The 13786-nt window shown below is 40.9% G+C and overlaps 1 protein-coding gene across 2 annotated transcripts in view; it reads right to left on the bottom strand.

Moving 5' to 3' along the window:
* CIMIP6 (ciliary microtubule inner protein 6) overlaps positions 1–9330 on the bottom strand; it is a 31052-nt gene extending 21722 nt beyond the window's left edge. The window contains exons 1-2 of one of the 2 annotated variants that reach the window (XM_011713232.2): positions 9192–9330; positions 5173–5377 (exon numbers count right to left, since the gene is read on the bottom strand). In XM_011713232.2, coding sequence (XP_011711534.2) covers positions 5173–5377; positions 9192–9217 — 231 coding nt within the window. In that variant the 5' untranslated portion in view covers positions 9218–9330. The remainder of the gene's footprint in view (positions 1–5172; positions 5378–9191) is intronic. The other variant, XM_071076690.1, reaches the window with a different exon arrangement.
* Between the last annotated feature and the right edge of the window lie 4456 nt (positions 9331–13786).

Genomic DNA, 13786 nt, shown 5'->3' with positions numbered 1-13786 from the left:
AGGAGAAGTAGTAAAAGCAAGTGAAGTATCTTAGAGAAACCAGTTAAGCGAAAGTAAGAGGTCATAAGCCAAGCTCCACAGCCACAGTGGCCTAGCCAAGATGGCTGGTGGTGGTCATCTGTGGAACATAAAATCATACTTTGTGGATTCCCAAGGAAATGTGGGCTTTTGACAAAACCTACACATAAACAATCACATTTTGTTGGTAGAGCTCAGTGGCTTTAAAAAATTGAAGTACTATCACAGACACTAGGGCAGCTAAGGTCACATTGGTTACACTGTACCTAAATTCACCTCTATTTTGCTATAGATGTTATGAGTGCTTAAAAAAAAGTTTTTAAGCAGTTCATGATGTACCCCCCCATAAAAAAATTCGAAAATTGTGTTCTGTGGAACACTAGTTCTCCAGCATATAAATAGGTGTTATACAAAAGAGGTGTCCACAGTTAAGTAACTTTGGGAAATAGTGAGAAAAACAAAGTTAAATAAGTTTATCACAAGATTTCTCAGAACCTTTATACACCAATGTGAATTGTGAAGCTCTGAGAAAGGTTTATAAAAATACAGCTTTTCCAAAACGTATTTGACTTTGCAAATTTATTTTGTCAAGCATGTAGACAAGGGTCAGTGCTCTGAAAAATAAACTTTTGAAAATACCAACCTAGTATAATCTCTTTTAAAGTACCAATATTTAAAAACATTTTTATTTTATTTTATTTTATTTTTTTCTTGAGACGGAATCTCGTTCTGTTGCCCCGGCTGGAGTCCAGTGGCATGATCTTGGCTCACTGCAACCTCTGCCTGCCAGGTTCAAGCAATTCTCCTGCCTCAGCCTCACAAATAGCTGGGACTACAGGCATGCACCACCATGCCCAGCTGATTTTTTTGTATTTTTAGTAGAGATGGGGTTTCACCATGCCAGCCAGGCTGCTCTCGAACTCCTGACCTCGTGATCCGCCCACCTCGGCCTCCCAAAGTGCTGGGATAGCAGGCATGAGCCACCGCACCCAGCCAAAAATACAAGACAATCAAACTAGTTTTCTTTGGAAGTGACTGAGCTAAAACAACTTCTTTCTTTTTCTAGCATCCCCAATTTTATGTTCCTAGGTAGAAATGTACGAAATCTTAAAAATCTTGTAAATAAATAAAACCAACCAATCTCAGGCCGGGCGCGGTGGCTCAAGCCTGTAATCCCAGCACTTTGGGAGGCCGAGACGGGCGGATCACGAGGTCAGGAGATCGAGACCATCCTGGCTAACACGGTGAAACCCCGTCTCTACTAAAAAATACAAAAAACTAGCCGGGCGAGGTGGCGGGCGCCTGTAGTCCCAGCTACTCGGGAGGCTGAGGCAGGAGAATGGCGTAAACCCGGGAGGTGGGGCTTGCGGTGAGCTGAGATCCGGCCACTGTACTCCAGCCTGGGCGACACAGCGAGACTCCGTCTCAAAAAAAAAAAAAAAAAAAACCAACCAATCTCGTGTTGCATCCTAAAGATAGTCTCTTAGCAAAACACATAAAACAACAGGTGTCATTTAAAATATTTAGGCAAGTTTATATTCTTTACTCTTATAAAGACAGCATTACCGTCAACCAGTTTTTTTCTTAACCAAGCTGACCTTTAAAAAGAAACCTGTCATCCTAAAGGAACAGTTTACAAATATGTGAAATATATGTTCTTTATTAATCCTTGGATACTTAGAAATGAGTAGATTTAAGGTTCATTGTTGTTTTTGTTTTTTATTTTATTATTTTAAAATTTGTTTTTAGAGATAGGGTCTTGCTTTGTTGCTCAGGCTGGAGTGCAGTGGCACGATCATTGCTCACTGCAGCCTTGAACTCCTGAGCTCAAGCCATCCTCCTGCCTCAGCCTCCTAAGTAGCGGGGACTACGGAGGCTTGCTACCACACCTGGCTATTTATTTATTTATTTTTGTAGAGATGGGTCTCACTATGTTGCCCAGGCAGATTTCAAACCCCTGGGCACAAGTTATCCTCCTGCGTTGGCCTTCCAAAGTGTTGGGATCACAGGTGTGAGCCACTGTGCCCAGCCTATTTTCTTTCTTTTTGAGACAGGGTCTCACTTGGTCACTCAGGCTGGAGTGCAATGGCGTGAACACAGCTCACTGCAGCCTTGACCTCCCAGGTGGAAGCAATCTTCCTGCCTCAGCCTCTCAAGTAGCTGGGACCACAGGCATACACCATTACACCCAGCTATTTAAAAAAATTTTTTTTTGTATAAATGCAGTCTCACCATGTTGCCCAGGCTATGTTTTTAAAATATAAACTTTCCCTTCCTGCCACACCCAAATCAGACATGCTTGTAACTCAGTGATATCTTCAGTCTTTCTCTGTAACTCTCCTCATTAGTATTCACTGACAGCTTCCCTTTGAGCTCTTCATCTCAAACTCACTTTCACCATCTCCTAAAGGTTCAGCACTAATAATGATTCTACTACTGCTCTGTCACCTAGTCTTGCGGATAGTAGCTCTTAACACCTTTGTTCATTTTTTTTCCAACATACCAATAGAGTAAGAAGTAAGAGAAAATTAGTTGGGATTAAGTTTTTAAACTTTTATGTTTCATATTTCTATTCTCAAACCAGCTTCTTTTTCTTAGTACTGCCAATGTAAGGATGAGTTCAGTGAACAGTTTTAAATTCAACCCTGAACTAGAGCTCAGAGTCATTCATGAGCCTTTACAAGAAATGTAAGAACTTCACTAATCTGGATTTTGGTACCAAATTAATTTCCCTGGTGTAGGTCTGGTCTAACAATAACAATTGATTTCTTTAAAATCTGAAATAATTGGTACGAGAGCATAAGCAAGTGTACAAAATGAAGTACTCTCAATATGGCTCTTAAAAGGGTTTAGTTCATGACATTAAAGTACATTTAACCACAGGAATTCCTGCCCCAAGAAGATCTCACATTCACACCATGGTGTGCTGTCTATGACAAGAACAGATGTTATCAGTATGAAGAGAGCTCACAAAAAGCAATCTCCATCTAAATGTTAAATCACTATACCTAACACACAGAGAGATGAGGAAAGAAGTGGAGTAGGAGGAGGCGGACATTGGCACAGTGATCTGAGACCATTTAGATGGTACACATTTCCTTTTCCAAATATGCTGGAAAAAACCTACATGAGAAATTATTACCTTTGCTGTGACATATTTTGAATCCCATCTGTTGAACACTTGCCTGGCCCAGCACTGTACTAGGTCTTCTCTCATAGAATCCTGCTCTCAGCTGCAAATGAGTCCCCATCACTGCAAAGAGCAGTAGACTAGGATTCTGCTGCTACTAAGAGCTAATGTCTAGTGAGTGCTTCTTTTGTGCATTATGAATGCTCTTCTGCCAGGTTCCTACATGCTTACTCCCTCACTCTCCCTCAGGTCTTCACTCAAATGTCGCTCAGTGAAGCCTTCTCTGACCACCAATTTAAAATTGCAGCTCTGCCTGCAGCCTTCCTTATCCTGCCTTGCATGCCGCCCTTACTACCATATAACATTCGAATACAGCTTACTTGTTTTATCTTTTCCCTCACTAAAATGTAAGCTATGTAAGGACAGGAGTTTTTCCCCATTTACTTTGTTCACTGCTGTATCTCTAGTGTCTAGAACAATAACTGACAAAAATATTTTAATTCTCACAAAAGCCCCATGAGGGACAACTACTATCCTTATTATATAAATTAGGAAATGGAAGCTTAGCATGACTTGCCCAAAGTCACATGGCAAGTGTGTTGCAGCAACAAAATGGAATGAACTAGTGACATGCTGCAGCAACATGGACAAATCCCAAGTGCTTTATTCTGAAAGACTGGTTCAATAAGCTACATACTGTATAATTCCATTAACGTGACTTTCTGGAAAGGGCAAAACTATGGAAAACAGATCAGTGGCTGTTTGAGTACAGGAAGGGGATTACCACAAAAGGGCATAGGGGATCCTTTGAGGGTGATGGAAATGATTCAGGCTTGACTGTGATGGAGTAACACGACTACACTTTTACCAAAATTCAGAGAATTATACACTACAAGGGTAACTAATTTACTGTGTAAGGGTAGGTATAATAATGTTCCCTCCCTCTGCCCCTAAAGATTGTTCATGTTTTAATCCCCAAATCTGTGAATGCTATCTTGCATGGCAAAGGGACTTTGCAGATGTGATTAAGGATCTTGAGATGGGGAGATTATCCTGAATTATCTGGGTGGATGCAATCTAATCACAAGGGTCCTTATAAGACAGAGTCAGGAGAGTGGGTCAGAGAAAGATTTGAAGATGCTGTGTTGCTGACTTCGAACAGAAAGGTGCCATAAACTAAGGAACGTGGGCAGCCACTAGAAGCTGGGAAAGGCAAGGAAACTGATACACCCTTAGAGCCTACAGAAAGAACTAGGCCTGGCAACAGCCAGTGAGACGGATTTTGGAGTTCTAAGCTAGAGAATAAATATGTGCTGCTTTCAACCATCTTTTAAGTTTGTGAAAATTTGTAAGATGAGCAATAGGAAACTAATACAATAAATTATACTGCAACAAACCTGACTTTATAAAAAAGATAAGGGAATATTTTTAGCATGGTACAGTCAATGAAGTGTGGTTTGGCTAAACCAATAGCCCTGGGTCAGAAATATGACTGTGACATTTGCTTATTACTTAATCTCAGATATGTTAATTAACCTCATCGGAATATGTGCTATCTGTAAACTATTTCCAATAAGACTTTGTAAAAATTGTTGTAGAGATTAAAGAATATAATTTATATAAAACACTTAGCTCATTCTTAGAACTTCATATGCTTTCAATAAATGATTATTATTTTACAGAAGGTATGTGAATTACTGAGTATCATGGGACATTTTTATATTAGAATATATATTGTAAATACAATATATACCTGAAATTTCTTTAGTAACCCCAAAGCACTACTTCGTGGCGATAATCTGAGCCAATCTAGGGAAACAATACTTAGATTCCCTCCCTGTATCTGTATTGTTTATATGTAAAAGTCATGTGCCAAAATAGTTCCAGGTTACTGCTTTTAACTATTGCATTATGATAGGTACTACTCTGAGATGTGTCTCATCCTTTATAGTGTGACCAAATTATTCTGCAAAACAGCGTCTGAATCTAAAGCTCTATTTGTATACAATGAACATCTGTCCAACCTGTATTTCTGGCCCTTTTTTGGGATCTATGTAGGGAACTGGTTCATTGTATGTTCTTGCATTTGTGTTAATGAATTTAGCATAATATATACGTCCTCTTCCGACATGTGGTTTTGAATGTTGCATGCTTTTTCCAGGTTTTTTTGGTTTAATTTCTTCATTTTCAGTTACATATGCTATAGCAGCATCCTCTATTTTATGCTGTCTGAAAAACACAAATAGTAAATCATTTACCCAAGTAACCATTAAAATATTGAGTGAAAATTACATAAAATAAGATTTAAATATATTACAAACATCAGTCAAGACAATTTAGGCTGTATTAATAGTTAAAAGGGTTTGTGCTATTAAAATGTAGGAGGCCATTTTCTAATTCTAAATCATATAAGCGATAAAGGGATTTGTGTTAATAATGATTACTCATTATAATATACCAGTGCAGTGCACCACCTCTCATTTGCTTGGAGTAAAGAGAGAGTAGTGATTGGATTATGCTTCCAAATCATGTTTGCAGTACTTACGCGTGTGGACAAGTTACATCCTATATACTTAACTCATCTTCTTTAAAAGTTTTATTACCAAGAGAATGGCTTTATTCCCCCCTTGACCTAGTAAACAGCTATCTGGACAAGGAAATACACCAGTTAATTTTCAAAAGCTTGTCTGGCAAACTTAAAGCTACCAAAGGAGCACCATTATTATCTTTTCAAGAAAAGAACACTATATGGCAGTCAAAATAAATCTCTTCATTTTTTGCCACTAATAAGGACACTGCTACAAATATGAAAATTACTTAAATAAAATATTTTTAAAATGTACAAGAAGAAACAGCTTATCAGATTTTTCTCCTTTCAAATAAGGAGAAACTGAAATTATAAAAGGCAGTATTTTAAAAATTCACCTGCTTGAAAAATAAAGAATGAAATATATGAATTTGAATACTTTTTACATAGAAGCTTTTAAAATCAAAGCCGTGATCCCACAGCAAGTGAGTCAATGAAACCCCAAATTCACAGAGAAAGCAGGTAGCACTGTTTCACCTTACACACAGCCCTTAAAGTATAACACCTGCCTTCCTTCAAATGAATGCCAGGTCCATCTCTCCTATCGCATCATTTTCCTTTTTTTCCTTTTTGAGACGGAGTCTTACTCTGTTCCAGGCAGGAGTGGCACTATTTCCGCTCACGGCAACCTCTGCCTCCCAGGTTCAAGTGATTCTCCTGCCTCAGCCTCCCGAGTAGCTGGGACTACAGGTGTGCACCACCTCACCTGACTAACTTTTGCATTTTTTTTAGTAGAGACAGGGTTTCGCCATGTTGGCCAGGGTGGTCTTGAACTCCTGACCTCAGGTGATCTGCCAGCCTCGGCCTCCCTAAGTGGTGGGATTACAGGCGTGAGCCACCGTGCCTGGCCTACGTCACTTTTCAATTAAAACCCTGAAGTAGTTTTCCATTCATTTGCAATAAAATACTGCCTCCTAATTGTACTCCTAAGGTCCTGTGTGAGTTGCCCCAGTGAATCTCTTCAGTCTCACTCAAGACCCTCCAACCAGACTGCCTTCTGTCAGTTCCAGGGACACATCAATCTCTTTCCCTTATGGCACCTGCACATGCTCTTCCCTCTGCCTGGACAGCTCTTTCCCAGCTCCCAGCACAGCTGGCTCAGGATATTTAGGGCTCAGCTTAAAACCATCTCCTCAGCAGCTTTTCCTAGATTTCCTTCCCCTGCCACATGTATTCTCTATTTTAGTACTTTGTTCATTTCTTTTATTTACACCACAATTTTTTATGTACCTAGTTTTTTGTTTACTTGTTTTTAGTAAGCACTACAAATATCCTTTACTAGTCAATAAGTTCCATGAAGGTGTAGATTGTTGAATTCATCACGTGCCCAACATCAGGAAAAGCATCCTGTTCATCCAAGGTAAATGGACTGCCATTATAATATTTACATATTTCTGGTGAATCTGCTGGAGTTGTTTACTCTGGCTTTGTTTGAATACCCTCAACCACCCCTCCAGTACACATAAAAGCAACATTCAGAATCCTCGGATTCTAGTTCCTTCTTCCCAAAAATTACTTTCTGCAAAGGATTTGGAAAAACTGATTACTGGTAAAGTGCAAAAAACTTCTCAACCTTTTTCTATTACCTTTCCAGAGATATAATTATTTATTTAAAGGTAGATTTATTGTAGGTCAATTTATTGTAGGCTTCTGGCATCAGTTTGTTCCACCTGTTTCTCATAGTTATCACCCAACAATATACTCTTGTAGTGATCAAGTCCTTGAAGAAAAGGACTGGGGCTATTTGCTTATATAGTTAAATTCATTTGATTAAGCACGTGTGGTATGAATGCCTATGGGTTGATAAGTAAGCGTGAAATACATGATTCTAGCAATCTCTTGCCAGAAGAAAAGCACAGATAAAAACACTGATGGGCTCTGAAGTGAGTCAGACAGGGACTGGAAGCCCAGTTCTGCCATATCTGAGCCTTTGTCTCATTTGCATGGTAGGAACAATACCTATTGTAAGAGATAGGAGAATAACATTGAATAATTCATTGTTTCAACAGATATTTATTGAGTTGCATGCCAGGTGCTGTTGGAGGCACTGATAATAAAGCAGTGACAAAACAAAAATTCCTGCCCTCATAGAGCTTACATTCTAATGGGGGAAAGGCAGATGAGAAAGTAAATTACATAGTCTGTTAAGTGCTAAGGACAATAATAAAATAGGGTATGGGAAAAGGGAGTGCATGTATGTGGGAGGTAGGTTTGCATTTTTAGGTAGGGTGGAGGCTGCACTGTGAAGATGGCAATTGAAAAAGGAGGGGAGGAGAGAGCTAAGTGGATATTTGTGGGAAAAGCATTCCCAGAGTGAACTGTAATTGCCAAAGCTTCCCAGCAGAAGTGTAACCATCCTTAGCGCACTGCTTCTAAAAGTATGGGCACTGGAATAGCAGCACTGGCATCAATTGTGACCTTGTTAGAAATACAAATTTATGGGCCCCATTTCCTTTATGTACCTAGTTTTTTGTTTACTTGTTTTTAGTGAGTACTACAAACTCAGAAATCTCTGGGGCTGGTTCCCAGGAACGTGTTTTAACCAGCTGTTTAGCTGATTCTTATGCACGTTCAAATGTGAGAACCATTGTTCTAGGGTCAAAAATACAGACTTTGGAAGAAGTTATCACTGGCTCCACATCATTCCTGACTAGCTGCATGTACTACCTTGATTAATAGTCTCAATTTAAGGTACATCAGAATCACCTGGATGCCTTGGTGGAAGCCAGATTATTGAGCCCTAGCCATAGAGTTTCTGATTCAGTGTGTCTCGGGGGTGGGAAGTCCCCAAAATTTGCATTCCTAACAACCAGGTGCTGCTGATGTTGGTCTTTATCACTGCAGATGATAGCAGAAAAGGCTGTTTGCTGTAGCAGAGTCCTGTCAGAGGGAGGCAAGAAACGGGAAAGGGCGCGTTGTGTAGACTCCATAGGCCATTGGAGGAGCCTTGGCTTTTACTCTACGATGTGGGATGGAGAACAGCGATCTAACCTGGGCTGTAAAAGGACCGCTCTGACTGCTGTGTTGAGGAGGCTGCAGAGGGGAAAGGGAAAGGGAAAAGCAAAGCCACCAACTGGAGGGCTGTTGCAGCATCCAGGCAAGAGAAGCTGGTACTTGGGACTGGGTGGGGACAGTACTGAAAGTGATGAACAGTGGTAGATTCTGGATAATTTTAAAGGTAAAGCCTACAAAATCTGCTAATAATTGTGAGAATTGTGATGACTTCAAGAATTTTAGACCTAGTAATGCAAGTCAAGTCCCTGACACACAGTATGTGCTCAGTAAAACGGTGTGTTTTAAAAATTATTGTTGTAAGCGCTCAGCCAAGTGGAAATTAGAGAAGCAAGAGGACTGTCTGAGCTTGGCCTGGACTGTCCGTGCTGGACCCCGGCCTCCCCCTGAAGGAGGAAAATAGTTTTTGGAAGGGGAAATAAGACACGAAACCCCAGCACTTACTGATGCTTATCTTCCTTTCCCTCCATGGGCCTCTACGGGACCAGGCAGCGAGGAGCCTCCCGGGAAGAACAAGGACGCAGCCCTGTCAGGAAAAGCGCGCGCAAAGCGCCGCGACTATGACTCGCGCGTTGCTAAGCGACAGGCGCTAGGCCTCGGAAAGGGGCGTGGGGGCACCCCTGAAGTGCGCAGGCGCAGTAAGCGGGGTTGGTGGGGACTGTTGCTCACCATACGCGACTGCGCAGCGAAGAGGGCGGGGTATGGCTGGCCGGGTCTCTAGGCGTGTGGGCTTGACGCCCTGCGTTTGAACTTGCCCTTCCCACTGTAGGGCCAGGAGGGGTGTTTATCAGGACGGATTTGGTCCTTGAGGATTGGGGAAGGGGTGTTTCCGGAGCCGCCGGGCAGCGCTGCTCGCGTCTCCGCCGCGCCCGGAAGGTCGTGGCCCAGGCGCTACCACGGCTGCCCAAGCTGGCTGCAAAAGTGCGGGCCTGCGGAAAGGATACTTGTTTTCCCTTGAATTATTAAATACTGTGCGAGTCGTGATTCGTTGCTCCTGAGTTGCCTAGCCTTTACTCCAGAAAGCTTGGTTGTCACTGTTTTCCACCATTTCTGACAAAACCTTCCCCGGCTGGGCTGCCAGGATTAAAATAGAGCAAGGGAACACTCATCTCCTGCAAATGACGCTTCCTGCAGTGTGTGCATCTGTTGCAGCCTGAGCGGAGTTCGGAATAGGGTGGCTTATGCAGCGGGTTGGGGCTTGTACGTGTAGCACTTACCCCAAAAGAGCAAGCTCCTGGGAAAAGCCGTTGCTGACTTGCATCCACCTTCTGGCCCTGGAATTTCTTACTTTATTTCACCATTGCCTCCCAGTTTCCACTACCAGAGCCAAAAGTCTTTGGCATCTGTCATGGTAACTCATGCATTTCCCTGGATAACGGAAAACGAAAAGTGCGGAGTTGAATACTGCCTTATACTAGGCTATGCATATGCATATGTTTGGAATCCAGAGTCAGTGTTCGTGTGTGTATTTACATTCACCTTGGAGAGTGATGGGGAGAGCGGAGGTTGGTCCTAGGACTCATTTTATGTATGTGACCTGAAATCCTATCAGGAAGAAGAATATATGTATAGATTTGACACCTAGTGACCTAGATACCTGAGTGTGGACTTTGCTGTTAAAGACTGGACTGTGTGTGAGTGTGTCATTGTGTGTGTGTGTGTTTGGTGAGTGAGGAGTGGATGAGTAAATAAATATGGGGTGAGAGGGTTGAAAACCAGAAAGCAGAGGGAACTAATATCAGTTGAGCTTCCACTAGGGGACCATGCATTTGTTAGGCATTGTATTAACCACCACCTGCTTACCTGGTCTTATCCTAACCATCACACTGTGATTAGGAGCTTAGGGCCTGGGAGCAGTCAGTGTTTGAAACCTGGCTCTACCACTTACTAGGTAGTTCACTTGGGCAAACCACCTAACCTCTCTGAGCCTCAATTTTTTTCATCCACGAAATGGGGAAAATACCTAGGGTTGTTGTGAGGTGATGATTTAATACAGGCAGAGTACTGAGAGCAGGGCCCGATGCTTAGTAAGTGCTTTGTCATTATTTTTATTGATCAATTTGATCTGCTATGCTGCCACATGTCCTTCAGGGTTAGACAACTCCCTTATCATTCCTTCTAATTTCTGTTTCAACCTTCACCAATCGCTTCAAATCCTAAAACCACTTACCCAGGAACAGTCTCAGGCTTGATAAGAAATGAGGGCATTTTCTCAACTTGTTCCTTTCAGCCTGACAAGTTCACCTGCATCCATACAGGATTAGAGTCATTTGCCTCTCTTAATGAGCATTATGGTGTTAGTTTTAAATACATTTATGTCAGTCTCTGTTAAGTAGTGTGCATATGTCTAGGACTTATTAAAAGCTATGAGAAACATTTAGAAAAGAAATTGTGGGCTGGGCACCGTGGCTCATGCCTGTAATCCCAGCACTTTGGGAGGCTGAGGCAGGCAGATCACGAGGTCAGGAGATCAAGACCATCCTGGCTAACACGGTGAAACCCCGTCACTACTAAAAATTCAAAAATTAGCCAGGCTTGGTGGCACGTGCCTGTAGTCCTAGCTACTCGGGAGGTTGAGGCAGGAAAATCACTGAACCCAAGAGGCAGAGGTTGCAGTGAGCCAAGATTGCACCATTGCACTGTAGCCTGGGTGACAGAGCAAGACTCAGTCTCAAAAAAAAAAAAAAAAAAAAAAGAAATTGTGCCAACCACAGGGAAGTCACAATCTAGTTAAGGATATAAGACATACAGTAAAAAAAAAACTGTTACCAAAACATCAATGATATATGAACGCATTATACAACCGATAAACTATTACATTGCAGTACTGATAGTATAATAATGTGCCAATTATTTATTCCTGGTGCATCCTCTGCAGGGTGCTGCATAAAAATAGGAATTTTATAATAACTTTTAATGTTTTTATACAGAAAAAGCACGGGGCTGCCATTAGTGGTTTTTACTACTAACTAAGCATTGACCTAGGGGAGACATTTAAACCTCTCTGTGCTATAGATTTTCACTTGTACAAAGATAACTTCATATTAAATTGTCTTCATGATCTCTTCCAAATGTAAAATACAGTGATTCTATTGGAAAATTTGTCTGAAAGATCAATGAAAACACTAGCCTAAATAATACATGTAATTTTCTAATTTGTGATAGATATTTGGATACTTGTCAACGAAGAATAATTCAAAGTAGTTACTAATATTGTGCAAGTTAAAAATACTGATGCTCTTTGAGCAAGAACACCATATGTGAGGGAACACAATAAGATGAAAATTGCACATCCAAAATGTTATAGATGTAGAAAATTTTCAACATTTTTTTGCAACCATAGGAAAATTCCAGAAATAAAGAATGACACAGTTGTATAACCTGATAGGAAAGCTGAGGCTTAGGGAGATCCAGCTTCCTCTCAGTTCTTTTTTCAGTGATGTGTGTGTGATACAGGTGAGAATCTCAAAAATACAACATAAACAAAAGCTAGTCCTAGTTCTATTTTTAAAAGACAATTTATTTGCCTCGTATACATGTATTGTAAGGATTAAATGAGAAAATATGTTCAGAGAACTTATCCTGGCACATAGCACTCATTAAGAGTTAGCTGTTAGTCTTCCTGTTTTTATAACTAGTAGAGTAGAAGATTCATTAAGTGCATGCATTATATTGTCTTTGTTTCATTATCTTATACTATAAAAATTTTATCAAACCAGAATAGACATGAATTTGAGGATAATGGGAATGAAAAATGGTAGTGTTAGGTCTGCCCATCTTTGAGGATGGATGGGTTCAAATAACAGAAATGAAAGGGACCCTGTGTTTTCCTCTGGTCTAGGTTCAAAGCTAATTGATTTGTAGCATGCTTTTAAGAGAGACATATTACGAAATAAGTAAGTATAAGTTGTTACAGTTCCTAAAGGGTAAAAATCTCTAGTAGAAATCATATAGATCAGTTCTGATATAAATAATCCTGAATATTCTGGGCACAGTGGTTCACACCTGTAATCCCAGCACTTTTGGAGGCTGAGGCAGGCAGATCACCTGAAGTCGGGAGTTTGAGACCAGCCTGACCAACATGGCAAAAGCCCGTCTCTACTAAAAATACAAAAAATTAGCTGGGCCTAGTGGCAGGTCCCTGTAATCCCATCTACTCTGGAGACTGAGACAGGAGAATTGCTTGAACCCGGGAGGCAGAGGTTGCGGTGAGCCAAGATTGTGCCACTGCACTCCCGCCTGGGCAACAAGAGCGAAACTCCATCTCAAACAAAAAAACAAAACAAATCCTGGATATATGCATGGGTATGTTTACATTCATATAGATGTATAAATTAAAATCTTAATTCCATGAGATCTCTTGAAAGAATTAAAACAACCTGAGTTACCAGAAAATTATCAGAACTCACTAGTTTGCAAGTTTACCTGATTGAATGAAGAAATTTGTATTTTATGAATTTGGAGGGCTTATATTTTATTAATCTGGCCCCTCTATGATTTCATGACTTAAGGTTTATTTTTAAATAATCCCAAATATGGTTGCCTGTATAGATCTTGTGTGACCAAAGAAAGGATGAATGAAAAAGCCTGTCTTAGGTGGAGAAAATAGTGAAGGGCCATTTCCATACTGCAGTGATACTTTAAATAGAGTGGTCATGGGGTGAAGATGAGTTGAATGAATGGCTATGGATATTTAGCTTCTTGAAGAAGGAACATTGGAAAATGAAACATGGCTGGGGTGATACCATTCTCAAAAGGTTAGGAATCACTAGTTGTGTTAGTTCATTTTCATAAAGAGATTTAATTGACTCACAGTCTCACATGACTGAGGAGGTCTCAAAAAAGTTAAAATCATGGTGGAAGGCGAAGGAGAAGCAAGGCATATCTGACATGGTGGCGAGAGAGAGAGCGGGGCGGGGGGGATGTGCCATACTTTTAAACCACAAGATCTCGTGAGAACTCACTATCATGAGAACATCATAAGGAAACTGCCCCCATGATCCAATCATCTCCCATTAGGTCCCTTCTCTGATAACGTG

This window comes from Macaca nemestrina, chromosome 13 (assembly GCF_043159975.1).
Source record: "Macaca nemestrina isolate mMacNem1 chromosome 13, mMacNem.hap1, whole genome shotgun sequence".
NCBI classification, from domain to species: Eukaryota; Metazoa; Chordata; class Mammalia; order Primates; family Cercopithecidae; genus Macaca; species Macaca nemestrina.
This window is presented reverse-complemented; position numbering and strand designations above follow the sequence as displayed.